Raw genomic sequence first — 22,103 nt, forward strand, 5'->3', positions numbered from 1 at the left:
TTGTCTGACATGTTTTTACTGGATCGGATGATGTGTTGTCTTTCATTTGGGTTTATGGTTCCAGCTTATTTTACAATCCTGGCTCAGACTTAGATTTTTTGCTTTATAGCTAAAAAAGGAAAACGTTTGGAGAATGGACCAAAGAGTGGACCACAATTCCTCCACAGGGGTGTGAAGGACTTATTGCTGCCAAGGGTGACACAACTAGTTATTATGTTAAAGGAGTAGTTACTTTTTCACATGGGGGCAAGCTGGTTTGGATCAGTTTTTATATTAATACATTGTCCAATATGGAAAATATTTCAGATCATCAAACCAGTTAAGTGTGACAAATATAGTATAAAACTAGGAAAGCAGGAGGGACGCAAATACTTTTTAACAGCATGTGTGTTTAGAGTTGGGCAATATAGATCAATACCACAATATCAAAGAGTACTTTTACCTATAATCAGTGTGTGTGTGTGTGTGTGTGTGTGTGTTCAACTGCAATGTAATATACAGGGTGGGCCATTTATATGGATACACCGTAATAACATGTGAATGGTTGGTGATATTAAAGTCCTGTTTGTGGCACATTAGTATATGTGAGGGGGCAAACTCCTCAAGATGGGTGGTGACCACGGTGGCCACTTAGAAGTCGGCCATCTTGGATACAACTTTTGTTTTTTCAACAGGAAGAGGGCCATGTGGCACATCAAACTTATTGGTAATGTCACAAGACAGGACTTTAATATCACCATCCATTCCCATTTTATTACGCTGTATCCATATAAATGGCCCACCCTATATATCACAAAGCTTTTTTAAATGCATAAAACAAGTCCTCTGTTCTTCATCTTTAGCAATTTATGAATTTGATTTTCTACATAAGCAGAACAAGATTCTTAAAATCAAAATGCAATATTTAGGCTCATAAACTTATGATTTTAATGAAAGCAGCTAGCAAACGTTATTGAATCAGCATTCACTTAATTTAGAATAGTTTAAATGTATGTGTGTGTGTGTGTGTGTGTGTGTGTGTGTGTGTGTGTGTGTGTGTGTGTGTGTGTGTGTGTGTGTGTCATCATTGCTTTTTTCCCTACTATTGTCAAAATGGCCTTGAACAGTAAATTTTTTAAAATAAATACTCAGTCTCTTTTAGCAGGCAGCTTATCTAGTTTTATAGAAACCGTGTGCCTGAAATCTTCATCTGCCTTTTTCATAAGACTGTAATCAATGTTGTAATCGAAGGTCCTCTCCCTGCTCACGGTCCGAATGAATATACAATGAATATATTGATCGCGTAACGGTGTTTGATGTCTTGGCTTCATACTCCACTCTCATTACGTTGGATGTTAAAATGACAGGATAGGATAAATTGCAGACTCTCTGTTTTAATTGGACGGTATTTTCTAGACAGTGAAATTACAAGAATAGACACAAGACCTTTTGAAAGGCTTGTCTCATGTCTCGGTCAAACAGGGATCACTGATTAAAGCAAAATGTGCACATCAATTTTAGTTTGTAGCAAAACACATTTGAGTTCCTCAGCACCTGCATTAAGAGTTTTGAAGCTTAGATCTCAGTGAGAGTTACATAAATTAGTTTCGAAATAACAGAACTAAAACCCAGAAGTTCATAAATCTGATTTTCATCTTGTTTTTCCCAAAAAATTCTACTTAGACCATTAGATTAAAATAATAGACTGAAACTGAAGCACTAACAATATATCCTGAGTAATAAGCTGTAAAAATATGATGACTATAAAGTAGGTTCTTAATATCAGCCATGTTTTTGCTATTTTCTGACTGGACCTGTGGAGGTGGTAATAAATGTGGTAAAACAGTATATCTTACAAGGCTACCAAACTACTATACTATCCCTCGAGACTGCTTGGCAAGCATGTGGCAACCATTGGTCACTAGGGAAAAATTAGTATTGTCCAACTAGTTTCTAGCAGACTGTATGGCAGTTGCTGATTTGTCACTCACTAACTGCTTGCCATGAGGTCATGAAACTGTGAAAATTGCTGTGCAAACCATTGTTTTTCTTCGAGGCAAAAGTGGTATGTAAGAGTAGAATGGAATCGAATAAAATGGAATAGCCTTTTATTGTCATCGTACATGCAAATGATGACTGTCCTAATCTACTTGCAATGAAAGCAAGCAACTTTCGGCAACAATTCACCAACCATTCAGGGAAATACTGGTGCTGTTTAGTTGTTGTTGTTGTTGTTGTTGTTGTTTTAAATGCCCCCAACACTGAGGCTTAGCAACCATTTACGCAACAACCTCCACCAGCCACTTGCTGGTTGGGGAACTGGTTCAATAATGTTTTCTAATCGCTCAATGAAATCATAAGGACATTGTGGTGTGGCTTTTTAAACTTCTGTTCTGCTCATTAATTATTAATGATGATTTAGATTTTAAAATGAAAATCATAAACTGATAAAGATGACAGAAGATTTTACTAACAATCTTGAGTAACCACTCATACAGGCAGGGAATACACATTTTTCCCTAGCTGCCAGAGGTTGCCAGGGTGTCACCAATGGATCTCTAGGCCTATGTGACTGAGGCCCAATATATGACCTCTGCCTCTCATATCGATAACACATCTGTTGGACCTCGTCTGATATTTTTATCTTAACAAAGTGGAATAGAGTGTCTATAAGGAAGCTCTTCCCCCTCACTAAACCATAATTACTGTCAGAAATACAAACAGGGATAGCATCCTTTGGGGAAGCTCTTGGACGACTATTTATGAATATGGTGATGATTATCTGTCCCAATTTAGGCCTGTCACGTATTAAATAAAGACAGGATCGAGGATAACCAGTGATGTGATCTCTGAAGATAGTAACCATTATTATCATTACTATAAGAGCTGAAAAAAAGATTAATTTGATCATTTTTATATATATAATAAATAATATAAATAATTAGTTTGCTCTGATTTGAGTTGTCTTGACTGGTGTCACACCTAGAATGAGCTTGGTGTTGGCCAGTCTGCTACTTAAAGTGAACAAAAAAGGTCTCTAAAACCCTGAGAAATATACACCATATATTCATCACAAAACAAAGCTTTTCATCAGTTAAGTTATTTTAGGACTATATAAGGTTAATGAGAATATTCTCCATCCATCCACTCTTGTCCATTTGACAGTTTGCAGGGTCTTAGATATACTAAGGATTTCTTAAAGGACGTTTTGTCATCGTATTGATTTGCATTAAATAGTTTCAACAGCCTCGCATTTCTTACCAAGTGTACTGTGTACCTTAGGGTTTGAAGGCGCAGGTAAAAAGCTGCCAGTGTCTGCAAGAGCTTTATCAGAGGTCTACATCTGTACCACTGTGAGTTAGCATTGCACAGAAGGGATTTCTATAAAATGATAATGCTTTGTGTTTGACATTCAAAACATTTTCCCTTCACAAGCATGGGGGCATGAGTAAATATAATTTGATAAAATCTTTGTGCATTGTGGGGTGGTTTCATCACTTTGAACTATCTTTAATGGGATCAAATTGAATAATTTAACACGTACTGCTTTTCCTCCCATAAATTAGATCATGCAGGACCTGGAGGTTTGTTGTTCTCTTTCAGTGACGTCTTTGTTAACTGTTATCTGTTCCCTAACAACTTTTTTTCTTCTGTTAATGATGAGTGTGTTTTGGTTGTATGTGCATATCTTTTTTCCTCGTCTCTCCTCTGTGACTATGGGAGACGGCCGTAACTCAGTTGCCTTGCTGTGCACGCATTGAAAGCACACTTAGTGTTGCACTCCACACAGGGCTGGAGTGCTTCTGGGAAGCTTAGGGAATACTTTCCCAGTCTACACGCACTATGCACGTGCCCTACTCTTTGCCTCAGGTGTTTGGCTGTGCTTTACTTGAATTAGCAGCAGTGTTTGTTGTGCTCAAGAGGAAACCACTCTCCAAACACAAGGTTAAAGTGAGTCACGTGATCTGCGTAATAGAAGAGTCATGTGACACACTTTTAATTGCTTTGGTCTTCGTTTGAACCACTGCAGTAATTGTATTGTGCTATCATATTTGTCAGATGTGATTATGTAGACATACTAAAAAACACTAAGTTGCCAAACTCACTCTGTCTAAACAACACCAACCTGCCCTAACAGCTACTTCTGGGATTCACCGCAGAGGAAATCATCTCTGTAGGCTTAATTAATCACCACCACAAGCAGTCAGATGAATGGGCCTTCAGGCATGCTTGCCCAGATTGAAAGACTTGGAGAAGTTTTACGCAGGCCTTAGCCTAACCACAGAGTTCTCTTATCGAGAGCTGAGACACTTCCTCTGTGCTTCACAGCAGTGAAACAACTGTGGGTTGTATGTAAGTTTCACTGCCTCGGGCTTGTATCGTTTTCTGTCTTCTCTCAGCTTGGATGTTGGCTGGCTTTTTGATTTGTAAATGTTTCTCTGAGCATTTTTATAAAATACAGCTACGCCACTGTGATGTATCAAAGATAAATAACTTTGTGTACAATACTGCACCACATTTGATAAATGCAGGAGACATGCAGTCAGCTGGTAGCTTTCTGTGCAGCAAGACAAATACATTCAATCATCAGCTCGTGCTTCAGTGCAATCTATTCCTTGTTACTGCGCACAGTATTTAAAGCATTTAAAGCTCACAGTAGTTGGTACATGCGGACATCACATTTTGGGTTGTCTAGACCAAAATACTAAATTTTGCTTTAGAAAGGGCCTGATATCCACTTACGGGGACATTATACTGCCACTGTTCTATTGAAATTTTAAACAAATATCCTCATATGTGCATCTCATTTTTGTCAGGAACAAAAATCAGGTAAAAAAAAAAAAATTCTGGAAATTCTTTGTTTTTACATTCATCAGGTCCCAATCAGCCCAAATAGCAAAGAGAAATTAAAAATGCATGCCGTGGAAGAGTTCGGGTCTTACGAGGTTAAAATAGAATAAATATTAAAATGACCTACAGGTTAGATTAGTTACAGGTAATTCCATCTGGACTCAATGCCTCATTTACATTTATAATTTGCATGTTAGGATTTTTAACCTAAAAGTGAAATTTCCTCCATATTTCTCTGCAATATTTTTGCCTTCTTGAGCACGGCACAGGGTAATTTTCAGAACAAGATTGACTGCATAACACAAGACTGCATTATCACATTTACATGCTGTATTTTTTAGCAAACAGTACATTTACACACCAGGAATTACACAACACAAGATAATTCATTTGGAATTGTATTTCTTGCCCAGTGATGAATATATGAGTGTAATGTTTGCTTCGTTCATCTCTAATTCTGCCTCTATCCTCCAAATTCTCCAATGTTTACTAGCTTGTCAGCTTTGTCTGTACTACCTGCTGTTTATTGTTGGGCTAACACACCATGTGCTTGTAGAGTTTTAAAATTTCTTATTTTTAAAAAGAGATATTAAGCTGAAACAGAAATATTCTAAGATGCCCAGAGGCTATTTAAAGAAATTTTCAAGAGACCATTTTAAGGTCAGACTCAGGGTCGAGGTACAAAACTATGATTATGTCCTCATGATAACCAAATGTGTACAGGATAGAAACTGTGTTTTAATTTAACGGAGTATAAACTTTGTATTTTTTTCTTCCCTTTCAAAGCACAGTAGTATTATCTCCTGCCTTTTCAGAAGAAGTTTTTCGTTCTGTTCATAATGTAATCCTGTTACACCTGCTTCCCCTTCATATTGTTGTATTTAATCTGCTCATGAATATTATTGTCTGTAACCTGTCTTTTGTATGCAGTCTCAGTGAGGAGTCACCCCTCACTTCTCTTTGGGTATTTGAGAGTTCTTAGTTAATTTTGCTCACGTTTTATTGGTAAAAAAATAAATAATAGTCTTCTGTTAATAGAATACTGTAGCTGTATTAAAACAGCTTAAAAATGAATAAATCTGAACTTTGAAAATTTAATTAAATGAAGAAATTATTTTTGTCACTCTTCTACTAAACAGCTTTTTTTTAAATAACCATACATAAATGTTTACGTATGGTAGGATGTGAATTATCCCTGATAGCTGCAGTATTTCAGCAGGGAGCTGAAATACTGAAGGTTTATAATGGAAATTGTCTCTTTTTTATTGTTCTATAGTTTCACTATGCTGCAGGGCACTGATGCCTTCTCTTAATGAAATTATTAACACATGATACGCCAGAACCTCTTTTCATTAGATTTCATTTCCTGCTGATGAGGCCATTTTAATTTACAATATGTTATTATTAACCATGACACAGAGGTAATTTTTTATAACGTTAATTATTTTCTGACTATTTTTTCCCGCCTCTAGAGTCCCTCTGTTTGCAATCACGTTTTCTTAATATTACTAACAGCCTCAGTTTTCAGACCTGTTGCACACTATTCACTGAAATGAAAAAAGTGTTTTAATAAGCATCACAGAAAATATTTTGGGACTAGGTATTGCAAGTATAATTGTAAGTGTTGTAAGTATTACAAGTATAGCTTGAAAACTTTTATTGTGTCTCTTTTGAGATTACATCACTTCATTTTAAATTTTTTATGCGCTTTATTTGCTGTATTTTTGGTGATCGACCCTCTTATGGATAAATCACACTCACACTGTTAAACACACTCAAAAGTTTACCTCTTAAGTGCATTAATGTCTCTTGGAAGCTTTTACAAAAGGTTTAAATGATGCTACCGTTGCTTTATGGAGTCTGGTCATGAAGTGAGTCTATCAACACGGACCGAAAGCTGTAATGTCGCATTCGTCAAAACTTAAATGTCTCTAAGCTCTCAGTGCTGTCAGTGCAGTCACCGTGTTGAATTTTTCTGCTGTCAGCCTTTTAAACACAGTCCTTTTACAGTCTCATGTAGTGTAAGAACACAGTAGGATCATATTTTCCAAGAAGGATCACACAATACCAAGTGATTAACTATCAAAGAAAGGTAAAAAGTGTACTGGGCACAACTAACAAGGTGCCGACTCCCTCCAGCAGCAAAGGAACGTAATCCATTAAACGACACCGCCCTGAAGACTCACCGCAGCCAGCTTCTCCACAGTACAGCAACATTGTTGACATTTTGGCGTCCACTGTTTAAGAAAGCTGTCCAGCTTAGACGTACGCCTGGCCCTCCTGGAAATCCTGCATAAAGATTTTCAGGCACTGTGCGAGTCGGTGGAGTTCAGCCAGCAGCAGGTGGAAACACTGGCTGCTGAAAATGCCACCCTCAAAGAGTTGGTGAATTCCTAATTGAAAGAATGACCCAACTCTCAGAAGGAAAGAAAAAAAATCAAGGAAACTGTCATCAGGTTCCAGGCCTGCAACATGAGGTACAACTGGGTGTTTTCAGGAATACCAAAAAAAAGGCAGAAGAAGACCCGGAAACAACAGTGAGTCATTTCTTCCAGACTCACCAGAAACCTGGAGGATGTAGTTAAAAACATCAGCTTCCCTCGTGTCCATTGTTTGGGAAATCGATGAGCTGGTCGTTCTTGGCCAAATTTGAACACTTAAAAAAAAAAAGAACTGGTGAAGAGCCACAGCCAGGAGCTAAGAGGAACAGACTTCAGCGTCAACAACCAGTTTTCCAAAGACATCCTGGAGTGACACAAGGTTCTGTTAGAGATCTGAAAGAAATTCATCCAAGAAGGCTCTCGAGCTTTCATCACTGTTGATAAACTGTGTGTCAACAGCCAGCTTTATTGCGATCAAAACACCACGCCAGGTGACCTGGATCTACACAAACGCCACTTTCTGCTTTTCCCTTCTCACTCTCCTTTCCCACTAACAGAAATGTCTACGTAGAACAAATATTGCTGGTTTAATCATCTTAGCCTGTAATTTTTCTTTTTTTTGTCATTTTTTTTCCTTTTTTTTTGTCATTATGTGCTAGCCCTGCGACAGACCATCCATCCATCCATGGGGATGGTTAGTTGATTTAGGTTACTCAAAATGGTTCTTGGGTGGCTGCATTAACTTATTTCCCTTGTCACCATTCATATCTTTTCTCTTCTCCCTCAGCACTCAGCATTATGTATGCTTTGCCTTAATGCTGGAATTTACCACATAAACGTAAACATCACAACAACAAATAAATAAATATTTTAAAGACTTCATCACAGATTAATCCTTCTAAATTTCTGCTATATCAGAATATAAAATAAATATTTAAAAAATATAAATAAATATTTTAAAATATAAATAAATATTTGTATTTTTATTGAGCCAGTAGTGGTAGCAATCTGACAAAATATAGCTATCAAACCAGTTCAAATTGAAAATACAGACCATAAGATAAGCCTGCATGCCGATGATATATTACTTTTCCTTAGGAACTCACAAACCTCTCTCAGAAAGACGATCACACTTATAGATAAGTTCTTATCCATATCATACTATTCCATCAGCAGTTTTGCCTCTGAATTGTAATTTGAAAAACACCACCACCCCAATACAGTCAGGTAACATTAGATATCTAGGTATATATGTTTCTGCCAGGTGCCTCTCAGTTGCCACCATGAAAATTATGATTTTGCCAAAAATAAACAATTTTTTCTCAGTTATCCCTAATAAATCCCTTGGTTTACTTGGTTTAAATCACTACACTCCGTGGAAAAGTAAAAATCTCTAATTTGTCTTTCATAAGCTCCAGTATTAAGCATCAAAACTGCTTTAAAAGCCTTAACATAAAAATCTTTCTGACAGCCTGGTGGGACATCTTAAAAATAACTAAATGTTCATTTTTCCCATGTAAACTAACACACATTTGGAACAATCCAGATATCTGTCAGGAAAAGAAAATACTAAAGTTTGCATCGTGGCATGATAAAGGGATAAAAAATCTTGAACATGTTATATGGAAAATCTTATGGGCCTTAAACACTCAAACATATGCACCCACTGCAAAGAGAACTCTGCTGAGAACTGTATGCATGATATATGGTCCTACACACCTGTCCAGAGGTTCTGGCAGAGGCAGGAAAGCTCGCCTCTTCTGGGTGGGTCCAGGTGCACGACCTGGGGCCCTGGGATTGTAGGTAGCAGACAGTTGGTGCTGCAAGCCATCCCCTCTTTTCAAGGATGATCGTTCACAGTGGACACAATGGGTGACGCTGTGGAGCCCATGGCACATCCTTGTTTTTGTCTGTAGAAACCCTCGCTGTATTTAAAATATGTAGTGGTAAGGCAGAGGTCTAACAGTGGGCAAATCTGATCAGGGCTAAAGCTGGTTCTGTCTTCTAAGGAGCTGTCTTGCTTTAGTCATTTTCTGACAGTCTCCACTGCCTCAGTTGTATATCTGCAAGTAACGAGTGAAACCACATCAAAGGACACTACGGTTTCTTCTGGATCCAGTATAACCCAGATAGCAAGCAGGTCTGGCCCGGATCTGGTAACAAGTCGGCACTGCTGGCTGACTTCTGGCATGATAAGACGTATGTCATCCACATATGGGCCAGGCCTGGCATAGATGGTACTGCCTATGTGATGGCATGCCATATCTGGCTCGATTGTGGTTTGGTTTATGTGGCCCAGGCCCATAGAAAACAGGTCTGGCCCGGATCTGGCATCAAGCTGGCACTTCTGACTGATTGGTGTCATGGCAGAGTGTATGTCAACCAGATGTGGGCCAGGTCTGGCAATGATGGCACTATTTATGTTCCTATCTTCCTATTTTAGTTATAAGACCCAAATGCCATGTTGCAATACTATACTGCTATGGTAGCCAACATTTCAAATGCAGGTTTGACAGGTTTGTGAGTGTACACTTTATCCAAAACCTAGTGACGGTTTACTCATCTTTGCCAGTGGGTGGCTGTAGCTCAAGAGGTAGAGCAGGTCACCTACTGATCAGAAGGTTAGTGGTTCAATCCTTGGCTCCTCCAGTCTGCATGTCAAGAATGTGAATGTAGTTAGGAAGCACTGAGTTTGGAGGAAATGTGTAAATGTGGCATGTTGTATAAAGCACTTTGGGTAATTCAGGACACTAGAAAAGCGCTATATAATAATCAGTTCATTCACTGTCTGAACAGAGCTTCGTCATGTTACGTTTGCACTGTTTTGCATGTTCTGACACATGTTGTTATTACATGGCTTGATAAGGCACACATTAGGCTGACATCTGGGGCCAACTTACAACTTACACATGGCCCACATACCGCAAAGAATGACGGCCCTTTGGTGGCCCAGATCAGGTTTGCCAGAGGTAGTTCACACATGGGCCAGCACAGGACCATCAGTGTGTCTGCAGCTGGCCTTGTGCTGGCCCATGTATGGGCCAGATCCGGGCCATACAATTTTGCTATGTGGGAAGTTTCTGGACCTTGTTGGTGAAGTCAGTGGAGTTTTTGATGTGATGGGGTGCGTTCCCCAGAAGGGGAGCTAGGATGTTGGCGAGGTTCTTGGAAATGTTGTAGGCAGCTGAATTTATACTGCTAACTGTTTATACTGTCTGAGTGGGACTCCATCTTGGCGGATCTTCGGAGGTCCCACCCACACACCTAACACCCACTCACATCTTGCGTAATTTGATCTCAATAAGTCACATGATGGCAAGGTCTCACAGTAGTTTCGCCCGAAACCTTCTGCTGATAATGACCCACACCCTTTTTTAACCCATATGATGATGCACATGATAAATAGTGGGTCAGTGAACCTCTTAAGGGACAACTCCCACTAAGGCTTAAATACCTGTGACTTTCCACCATTTGGTCTTAGAACTGAGAGGTGAAACGTCTTCAAGAAACTTAAAGAAGTCCAGTCAATTTTCTTTGCAAGCTCCTTAGATTACTGTGACCTGGATGACTTAGAGCCTACACATACATTGTTGCTTTATGTACCTGTGCATTTTCGAATGTTTGCATTCCAGGTGTGGTATGTTTTTTGTTTTTTTTTACAGGTGCAGCAGCTGGCAATACATTGTGCATTTCTAGTTGTTCTTCATCCTTTCATTATGTCTTCCCCAACCCCTCCTCTTTTTTTTTGCCTGTCCTGCCTTAAACATTGTCATACTGTATACCACATATAATGTAATAACTGAAATAACAGAAATAGAAATAAAGAAATAAACAGATAAACCATGAACAAGAGGAGCCTATAGAGAATTTATAGAGCTGGTCTTGGAAAAGCAAAATGTGTTTGGCACAGCAGTGCATATAATTCTGATTGATAAAACTGCCAGACAGGACAGGATTTAAAAGGAAAGGGAGAAAAAACTATGAAAGAAAGGTTGTGTCTGTTGCTGTAGCCAAATTGGTTTCACTTTGTCCTGTCTGTGTAGGTCAAACAGCAAAGTCAGCTACAGCGCAGCTCAGCAACTGCTGGGACAAACTGAATCTTTTTCTCGTGTTCAAGGACATGAGAGAGCTTCTCATCATCAGCATGAACTCTAGCATTTCTGTTGAAGGACACTCAGCCAGTCTTTTTAAATAACAGTTCACCCCCACCTGCACACATACATTACAACACAAGGAAAACAACATTAATCATAGGGATTATATTAGCTTATCGTTTTTCACTATTCCTTAAATATCCAGTTATGCAAACCTCACAGGTAGGTTGACAAGTTGGAGTGGAGTAGACAAATATTTATGTTATTTGTCTTTCTATCCCTCATAGAGACTCCAGGGAAGGACGACGATGATCAGCCGGATACATCATTCTCTGACTCGTCACTGTTTGCTCACTGGGGTCAAGAGCTCAGTCCAGACAACCGGCGAGTGGCTCTGAAGCAGTTCCAGTACTATGGATATAATGCCTACCTCAGTGATCGTCTCTCTTTAGACAGGCCAATAGCAGACCTCAGGCCTGATGGGTAAGACTGGTACAAAAATGTTCAAACACTGCCTACGTGCTAGATTCCTAGATTATATGCTGACTTTAGATATAAAGTGTTGCTTTTAGTTTAATTCTATCCTACCATCTTTTTTTTTTAAACAACCAGAATTGCAGTTGGAGAGTGAGGCATGTGCTCATATTTAATGTTTGAAATGTAGTCGTTTAATTCTATGCAAGTATATATGTCTCTCTAACTGCAATGAGATGCATTGAATTAGATGTAGCATGCAATAACTTAAAAAAAATATGTATGCATGTATGTATGATACACATTTTACATGTATCAACGATGAAGGCAACTTATCACATTAATGGGCATGGGTGCAAACTAATGGGGCACACAATGTAGATCCTGGGGACTTCTTTATTTATACAAAGGGAAACACAAAATCCAGGTGACAGGTTCTTGAGACAGGTACATTTATCCTAAAATGTAACGCAATGAGTTTTTCCTCACTAATTCTTTGCAACTTTTCACATGTAACAATTATGATACATGTGATACATACACAGTTATGATTTCTATTTACCGGTCACTTTAGTAGGTACACCTTGCTAATACTGGGCTGGACCATCTTTTGCCATAAGAACTGGCTTAATTCTTTATGGCATTCCACCACATTCCACACATTACAGTGAACTCACTTTCATGTTCAAGAAACTAATTTGAATTCACTTTGAACACGGTTGGCTTTCCTGCTGTGAGCAGCCATCAGAAAACTGTACTGTGGTCACACTGTGGTCATAAAGAGATAGATGTAGTCAGCAACAATACTCAGGCTGTGGAGTTTAAATCATTCTCAGTTGATGCTAAGAGGCCCTAAGTGTGCCAAGAAAATATCTTCCACATTATTACACCACCAAAATCAGCCTGAAGGCAGAATGGATCTATGCCTTCATGTTTTTATGCCAAATTCTGACTCTGACTATTGTGCAAATGTCATACCAGTCAGCCTTTTTTTTTTATCTTCTGTTGTCCAGTTGTAGTGAGCTTGGGTATATTGTAGCCTCACTTTCCTGTTTTTAGCTGACAAGAGTGGCTCTCTTTCTGGTCTCTGCTGCTGTAGAACATCTGCTTCAAGGTTAGACATGTGCATTCAGAGATGCTCTTCTGCATATCTTGGTTTTAAATTAATGTTTTTTTGAGTTATTGTTGTGTTCTCTTTTTTAGCTACTGATACAGGGTTTAATTAAGCTATTTGCAAAAAAAATAGACTCCAATGAGTCATCATAGCAGAACAGAATCCTAGCAGTGATAGAAATTCGGACAGGACTAGACTTGGTGGCATCGAAGGTGAGGGTAAGAGACAGAGACGGGGAGGAGTCTGAACAGTAGAATGACAAAAGAGCAGTAAGAAAGCAGAATAGAGGCTGATTGGCAGTGATGTTGATGATTTGGTTAATTAACCAAACAAAAGATATGTTTACATGTGTGCATTATGTCTATAAATTTGTACATGCATTTATTTTAATATATTGGCCCTTGAAATGTAATAGCTTAGAGTTATTTGTGAGAGATTACTGCTCATATGTAAAACTTCCGGCACATTCAAAACAGTTCCCACATACATGAATCCCTTTTGTGGGATAAATTTTAGGAATTCTATTTTAGCTTTGTTATTAAAACTTAATGAAAACAAGAAGTACGGGCAATATCATCTTAAAATTTATTTAAAAACTGCAAAAAATACTTCCTAATTAAAGAAACACAATCAAAGTGCTTGCAACTTGCATATTGACCGGTTATCCGGTAATTGTAGTGCAGCTTAATGAAGAGATTAATAAAATACTAGAATTTCACTCATTAAAACTGGAGCGCAGATGTATTGGACAGGTTGTACCACAGAGTAGATACAACATCACAAACACAGAGGTCAAATTCACCCATCAGTCAAAGCAGTCAGAATAACTACACCTCTATCTTGAAGCTTTAATATTAATACTACTTAATCGCTTAATATTAATATAACTTTTAATATTAAGTGAACTAAAATGTTCCCTTTCATACTTTCATAGTTGTTATGAAAGTACGAAGGGGAAAATTAAAGCCCCCTTTTCTTCAGGCAGTTATTTTTACTTTGAAGTTGGGGATTTTGATATTGGAGTTTTTGGGGATTGATTCATATTTGGAAGCTTTGAAGGAGCTTAAATTAGCACTTTGTCTTTAGCTTCCTTTATAAGCCCTGGAGGTTGCAGCTTGGCAGTGAAAAGTAAATGGAGTCATCCTGTGGGGACCATGAACATCTGTTCTAAATTTATGGGCCACAGTGATTGACCAAACAAAAAAATAAAAATCCTGAACTGGCAAATATTGTTCTTAAAATTTTTATTTTCTATTTTCTATTTGGAAAACTGCATTTCTGTAATTCACCCACTAAACTATAAAACATCACAAAACTATGCAATGTTAAAAAAAATCTATAACAGAATCAAATATTTGTAATTTGTGTTAAAAAAAAAAACATTAAACATTTTTAAAATCTAATACTGATGATAAACTGATGATTAACTAAGAATTACCTGATGGTTTTTGTCTCTAATCTCACTGTAAACATCCATGTACTGGCTAAAGAAATCTACACTGGCATTGTGTTCTGATTTTTAGCTCTAATGAAAAATCACTTTGAAGTGACAAAGAATTTACAAGGTCACATGGAAAAACACTGCCTCAGTAATTGAAACCCAATGAAGAGTTTACTTTTGCCTAAAGCATGCAACACCACTCACTACCTACTAATGAGTGAATTATGTTATAGATGCAAGAAAAATGCAGTTTTAACTGGGGTTGTCAAAGGGCAATTCTTACTCTACAAATATCTGTTACAAATCGCCCATTTAAAGGTGCTGGGGCAGCTATTCTGGAGAAAACCCCAACGATCAAGAAATTCCCCTGTGAGCAAGCACTTAAATGGACACAACACAAGAATCATTCACATCATGAAACGTGATTGTGCACCTTCTTAGCGATGACAATTTAATGAAGGCCACTCCACAGTCCAAAAAATGTGATCACACAAGTTATTCCAAACAAAAATCAGGGAAAAAATTACATCACATCATCATGTTTGGGACCAGACATATGTAGATGGCTCCATGGTGGAGAATAAATGGCGATATAGTGCAAAGGTTTACACAGCTTAAAGAACTTTTGGACATTTTCTTCTCCAAACCCAATTCAGAACATTCATTCTTACTGACACTGGCTCTGCACACTCATTGAGACAGTTCCAGGGGAGACATTAATCACGCATGTTTTGTGTCTCTGTTTCACATTTCCCAAACATTATGCCTGAGCCATGGCTTTCTGCAGATACAAAAAGAAAGGAGAGCACGATGAGCATGGACAGCAATGGGGTTTTGTTGAATTTTTCTGAGTGGTGTAGAAGCAAATAAAATAACACAGTCCTAACCCAATTCTCTTCTTTTTAATTAAATTAAATGTTCATTTCTAGAGGATATTATGGGGAGGTTTTAACTAATTTTGCTACTGTTGTTATTGAGGTAGTTGTCTGTGAACACAGGAGCCATAGAACCACACAGATAAACACCTGGGTCATTTAAAAATACCTCTGTTCAGACTGAAAGCTATGTTTCCCGGACTTTTATTGGCATTTTGTGCAGCTTCCTCTTTCTGCAAATCTTGGAAACAGACATTTAGTTTCCTTTCAGGAGAAGAAGCTGGACTCATTATTCACAATGCAAATGTCAACATGTGGTGACAGAAAACAGTGTTTTGAAAGAGAAAGAGAGGAGCGGGAGATTGATGACAGACCTTACCACTTTTCTTTTCTTTTCTTTTCCCTCTGCCTTGCAGAGCACCAGCAGTGCACTAGCACCTGTATTTGTTAGATTAACCATAAACCTGTGACAACATTTATGCGTTGATAATCGGATATAAGGTTCTGATAGTCTGCCAAGAAGACACTTTGGCAAGAAACCTGACAATATCTCACTCTCAAGCGGGATAGTGTCAAACGTGTCTGTTAATCATTTAGACAAGCTGAAGGTCTAAACGTTGCCTCTTATTTGTTATTTGTCCTCCACAGGTGCAGAAACATTACTTATCCCTTGAACCTCCCTCAAGTGAGCATTGTGTTCATTTTTGTGAACGAAGCCTTGTCTGTTATTCTGCGGTCTATTCACTCTGCCGTCAACAGGACACCTTCCCACCTGCTCAAAGAGATAATCCTGGTGGACGACAACAGCAATAATAGTAAGTACCCACATTTTATGTAACAGAAATTGACTGTTTGTCTAGCTGTAGCTCAGCAGCCGCAAACAGGCAATAGATGCCTTTCCAGCTAGATTGAAGTAATAGGCATGGATTTGCAATTAGGGTGACACTTTGTCTACTATGCATTTCTAAGAGTTTTATGTGGTTTGATCACAAGCGCAAAAGTGAGTAAGCAGTGTGTTGATCTACCTTTCCCTAAGCTTCCATCTGATAATTGTCTTGTCACATGCAATTACTCCCAAGGTAATGGAGAACACCATCAGATAAAGATATTGTTTTGTTGGGTTACAGGTTGTGTAAAAACCGTGTGGAAGCCCATCCTGGATGCTATCAGAATAATCCTTCAGCATCTCTCTCTCCTTCTCTGCCTTTGTTGGTTTTGGGGGAGAGCTGAGCAATTCCAGCCAAAGTTGTTCAAAATTACCTTCAACAAAATATATATATAGTTTAAATATCGGTGTTTGCTTGCAGTCAGTATCTGTATTGCTGCTCCTCTGAGGGCCTTCAAACTCCTTTAATGTTAATTAGGAGCTGTGTACACTGGGTTTAACTGATGGATGAATAACACTAATTAGCTGCAAAGCCAGGAAATTTGCCCCAAGGCAGATAACAATCCAGCAAGGTGATGAAGTGTTTGTACATATCTTGTCTGCATTTGCAAACCTAATTCTTACATCTGCATGCATTGGATGTTGAGTAAACACTGTCAGGTCAAAAAGACATTTAATATATGCGTGTAACTACTGAGCTCTGTTCCTTCTGCGCTGCTATCACTGACATGACTGATGTGTGAGATCACTGACAGGTGACTTTAGTCTGCTTTGCAGAGCACAAGATATAGACTTGAAGTCACCTGTGAAAGTGGACCTGATAATTTACAGCAGAAGACTTTAACTACACCACAAAGGCAGAAAGCAGGCTATAAAAAGGTAATGATACTGTGCCAAGGTCATTTATAGGCTTTTCACTTTTAAATAGGCTCTGCACCTTGTAACAGGAACTGAGACAACCATTACGGGCCAATCAACAGGGGAAATTCTGGCACTGGGAGGAATATGTTTACCAGAGTCAATAATGCACAACATGGAGCATTGCCTGTAGCCTGCTGGAGCAAAACATAGATCACTGTGGTATGTCTTGATAACTTACCTCAACTCGACTGAATAAGAATTATCTCTCTCCTTCTGGCTGTTACTGGCCATAAAGTTGGATTTATCCAAATGTATCATATAAAAAAAATGTAAAACCCAGAAGTCTCGTCCCAAATTACAACTAATATTCATTCATATTTCATCAGGTAATTGAGAGCTGGAGAGCAGTTGCCTTCAGCGCCTTCAGAGACCCAAGTCACGCGTTGACATTTTGCTGATGGCATTTCGCCCTGCTTGCTTGAGCACTCCGTCACACTGCGTATGATAGGCCTGGTGTTATCATTATCACCATGACTGTGAATCTTATCTGTGCTAAATGTCGTTAGCCTGTTGACCTGTGATGCTGCTGATAGTGCTGAAAGGGTCATCATCCAGAGCTTACCTCTGAGGCACCCACGGCCTTGCATTAGTCATCGGCCGCTGTCACAGCTCACCTCCGAGACATTAGCATGCAGGAGAACGTGTAGCCATCAAGGTAGAGAAGGGCAAATTGACCTAGCTGATTCCTCCTTAATTGGATAATGTCCCAAGCTGTGGGCCGCGAAAGACTTGTCCATGTAAAAGTAGGGTTTTGCAAGGGTATCGCTTATTAGACAGGCTCAGAGGACTTATGATCCATTCTTTACCCTAAAATGTAATATGTTAGGGTGTAGAGTTCTATGATGAGACACTAACCTGAAAGAAAACGGACAGCAGAAAGAAAAAATCATGCTTATAGTAATGTAAAATTGTTGAAGAAGACTGTCTCTGCATCATCCATCTAGACATTCAAAGGCTAGCCTGCTGATTAGCCTCTGTAGGCAACATGCAATCTTTTGCCAAGGTTTCCTGTTCACTCGTTTAAGTAAGGAGATAGAGATAATAAAAAGCTTACATTTCATTAGAAGATAGTTTTAAGATTACATTTTAGCAAATATAATGTTCTGCCACACAGACTATTTATGCAAACTTTTCTCAAAAGGGGTTAAAAAACGTGAAAATAATTTAAGCATGCTTAAGCATTCAGAAATTTCCTCCCTTGCCTTCATGTAAAAATAGTCATAGGCAGAGATTACTATGGCTTTTAACAGTTGTCAAAAACTGCCTGAGTTTTCTGATATATGATAGAGTCTAATATGTTTGTTGGCTAATTAATCCTTTAGTCACAAAAGTTAAATGTAAAGTTCTCAGAAACTAGTGAACTAACCATAATAGTCTCCGCTCCTTTAAAAACAGAAATAGATTCAGTTTGCTAAAGAACTTTCTGGCATGTTTTATGGCAATTTGTTACTGACCAGTAACCACTGACTTAGTGTGGAATGGTTCAGCCCCTCATGTGTGCAAAAAGGTTCCAGCATCTGTTGGAAACCACTGAGATATCCATCAAGCAGTTACTACAGGTCCAGCCAGTGAAAGCTGGAGGCTACGCAAAAGTTATGATATGATCGGAAACAAAAGATTGTATTAGTGTTCAAATTGTTGTTAATATGTACTGCCAAGAATGTGTCCAGATATTTTCCTGTTCTTTGACAATGCTTACTGAAACGTCCGTACCAGAAAAGTCTTCATCAACGTCTAGAGAATGATAAACAGGCAGTGCCAATTTGTGATAGAACTGTTAGCAATGTACTCTATGTTCACCATGTTTTTTTTTTTTTTTTAAACAAACTGCCTTTGGACTTTTTGGCTTGATTGTGGAGGAAGAGGAGTTCTCAGTTGGATATTTTAAACACTGATTTTCACTACCACTGAGTTGTGCAGTGAGAAATTGCCAAGTGATGCTGTGCAAACTACTCATCAACTGCGAGACCTGTATCCATGACGATTTGCCATCTGCTGTACAAGCAGTAACTCCTGCTTGCTGATAAATGGTGTTTAGTTTGAACATGCATGAAAGAAACATAATATTCAAGGCATAGTCAGATAGCCTCAGTTCATAGAAACATTTATGTAAGTTATGATGAAAGATAGATGAGGAAGGAAACAATGACTAAAATCCCATTCATCAAATATCCTTTGCCTGGTTGTGCACGCAATGATATATATGACACAGTCACAGCTAATTCCCTGTGCAGCTAGGAGAAAATCTGAACAAGAGGATTTTAAGCCCTGTAGCCATATGGAAAGCTTTCAAGGTTTGTTCAGGAAAAATTGTTCATTCAGGAAATCCTTTTCTATAACTGTGTTACATCTGACTGAGAATAGGCTTGAGGTGAGCTAAATGGCAGGTTCTTCTATTTTGCCACTCACCATTAGATTTGCTATTCATCCTCTGAATGAGAAAAACCTTGACTTTTCTTTGATACTTGTAAATTATGTACTGGAATTAGTGCACGGCTGCACAGTGATGTTATAACCTGTTTTGCTTGTTGTTCGAGTCCAACTCTATCCCAAAGCCCATTGCTTTCCAGCAGAGCCTCAGCCGGATATTGGTCCTGAAAGATTGATGAGCGTTGGCTATCAGCTATTCCTGGTGTAATGAAGTGTGTTTTATTAGGATTTGTTATGAGGAATAAGAGCATCATTCTTATTTTCAGTGCACACACACATTAATATGTCTTAATTATTGATGGATTAAAACTTATAGATCTGTTGCAGCTGCTTTATTGGCTTTAGCCAAAGTAAATGGAATTATATAGCTAATCTCTCTACTAAATGCCTTTAAACTTGAATTAGTACAAAAATTACTCTGCTTTGAGTTTGAGAAATCTCATTAGGGGCAAATTCACATCTCAGTTGTTAGCTGATTGCAGTTAATAAGGAGGTATAGAAACCAACTGTTACTGACTCCTCTTCCTACTGTAATACTCAACATACAGGACATGTAAAATACCACAGTTTCATGTGGCATGTAGTGCATGTTCATTACTATGAGAATTAATGTGCTTTTGAATTATTTATTACCTGGCGGGACATGGCAGCCGTCCACTGGAATAAATTAAACACACTCTGACTCTTTTCTGTTGAAGCACTCCTGTTTCCACATGTGGTCTGCTTGTAGTCCAGTTTTGGTTGCATGCAGATAAACAGTGTGAATGGAGAGCAAAAGATAGATGGCATTTCCTAAATGCAATCTCGAAACCAACAGATTGCTTTACAAGAGCTTCTTAAAATGTATCTTTATTCGTAAACAATGATTAGTGTGAGAAACAACTATACCCATCATCCAAAAGTTGGATGTTGCCTCCAAAGCATAAGTCAACAAACTAGTGATATATTCCAGAATACGTAAATCTTTTTGTTTTTTACTTTTGTTGCTCGATGACATTTTGTGTCTGGAAAGTGTGAGTGTGCACAAACTGAAATAAGTGGCATCTCCTGCGCTCACATTTGTAGGTGGGATATCTTATCTATATTATCACTCTTCATAGAGTTTGTTGACATTATATAATTCAGACTCAAGGGTGAAGGCAGGATAGCGGACATTTTATAGAACAGCTTCACGTACCTGTGTATCCCACAGGCCAACTGGAACTATGATCAAGATGCAAGAAGGTCAACCGTAGCCAAATACATCCAGAAAGTAAGACAGGTGCTCAGAAGCCAGCTGAATGGTAGGAATAGGATCTGAGCCATCAATAAATAAGCCCTATGAGTCATCAGATACTCACCTGGAATACTAAGCTGGCCACAGGAGACATAGATGCCACTGATGTCAAGACGCAAAAACTCCTCACAATTCATTGAGGTTTTAACCCAGAGTCCAGCACTCTGAGGCTCTATGAGCACCAGAAAGAGAGAGGGTGAAGATTTATTAGCATCATAACCTAAATCCTTGAAAAAACACAGAGCATCTATGAATACATCTGGAAGATAGTCCCCTGAGATGAGTGCCTCAGGCACTCAGACAGTCAATGATGAGGAACAGAAGGAGGAACTGTGCCATCAGATAGAGGAAGGGGCTGACAAGACATCCTACCAGTGGCTAGAAAAGGCCAGCATAAAGGACAGCACAGACACAGAGTGTATGAGGAGTCTACCACAGTCAGAAGGACCCAAGCTGCAGAATGTCCAAACTTACCCCAGAGACTATCCATCACAAAGGAAGAGGAAAAAAGATGCAGAGGAGGCAGAACCAAGTAGCTGGGATAGTGTATGGGATCATCTATGTTTATTATAGACTAGAAGTCTCCAACTCCTGATAGGAGACACCAACAAAGGTGGATTCAGTGATGGATCTGGCAATCCCAGTAGACAACATCAGAAAGAATGATTGTTAATAAATAGAAAAGGACCAGGGGCTGAAGGAACAGCTGCAGCAGATGTGGAAAGTAAAGGTCAAAGTGCTCCCAGTGGTAATAGGAGCATAAGAAGCTTTAAAGCTCAACATCAGAGGTCTCTGCCCAGAAAAGTGCAGTCCTAGGAACAGCTAAATAATCCGCCGAACCGTCAAACTCCCAAGTGTCTTGTAGAGGACCCGAGCTTGAGGAACACATGCACCACCACCCCAAGTTCAGCAAGAGGGAGATTTATTTTTTATAAAACAAGACCCCTTATTAACTTGACCTTGGGTGGCAATGTAGTATGCTAGGAATTATGTGATGTCAGAAGACTCTAGTGTGTCCGCATGTGTGTGTATAAGAACCTGTGCAATTCTTTGGTTTTGGCAATCATGTTGCTTTACTGTGAATATCAATGTAAAGAAAGACATAATAAAATTGTCATACTCCACATATGGAGGAGATGAAGATAATTACTGCTTTTGCAACCCTTGAAAGGATTCCAAAAGAAAAGATGAGCTCTTAGCACTCATTTCTGCTCTTTCTATAGGAATTCAATGCTGTGGATTCACTGGATCATATGGTGTGAGATTTATTTACTAACAGTTGTCAAAATTAACTATTAAGTCAGAAGCCAGCAGAAAATAAGGCTGAAAAATATTTCATTTAAAGACCACATATTGGTTTACTGAATGCATTGTCGGACTG

General features: G+C 38.7%; 1 protein-coding gene across 1 annotated transcript in view; it reads left to right on the forward strand.

The window, feature by feature from the left end:
• The window catches only part of galnt18b (UDP-N-acetyl-alpha-D-galactosamine:polypeptide N-acetylgalactosaminyltransferase 18b), a 96,805-nt gene that overhangs the window by 24,942 nt on the left and 49,760 nt on the right, over positions 1-22,103 (forward strand). Inside the window, exons 2-3 of the mRNA XM_040011139.1 lie at positions 11,593-11,788; positions 15,858-16,024. Coding sequence (XP_039867073.1) covers positions 11,593-11,788; positions 15,858-16,024 — 363 coding nt within the window. The remainder of the gene's footprint in view (positions 1-11,592; positions 11,789-15,857; positions 16,025-22,103) is intronic.

The sequence above is a fragment of the Simochromis diagramma genome, unplaced genomic scaffold (genome assembly GCF_900408965.1).
Source record: "Simochromis diagramma unplaced genomic scaffold, fSimDia1.1 OVJJ01000603.1, whole genome shotgun sequence".
In the NCBI taxonomy this organism is placed as follows: domain Eukaryota; kingdom Metazoa; phylum Chordata; class Actinopteri; order Cichliformes; family Cichlidae; genus Simochromis; species Simochromis diagramma.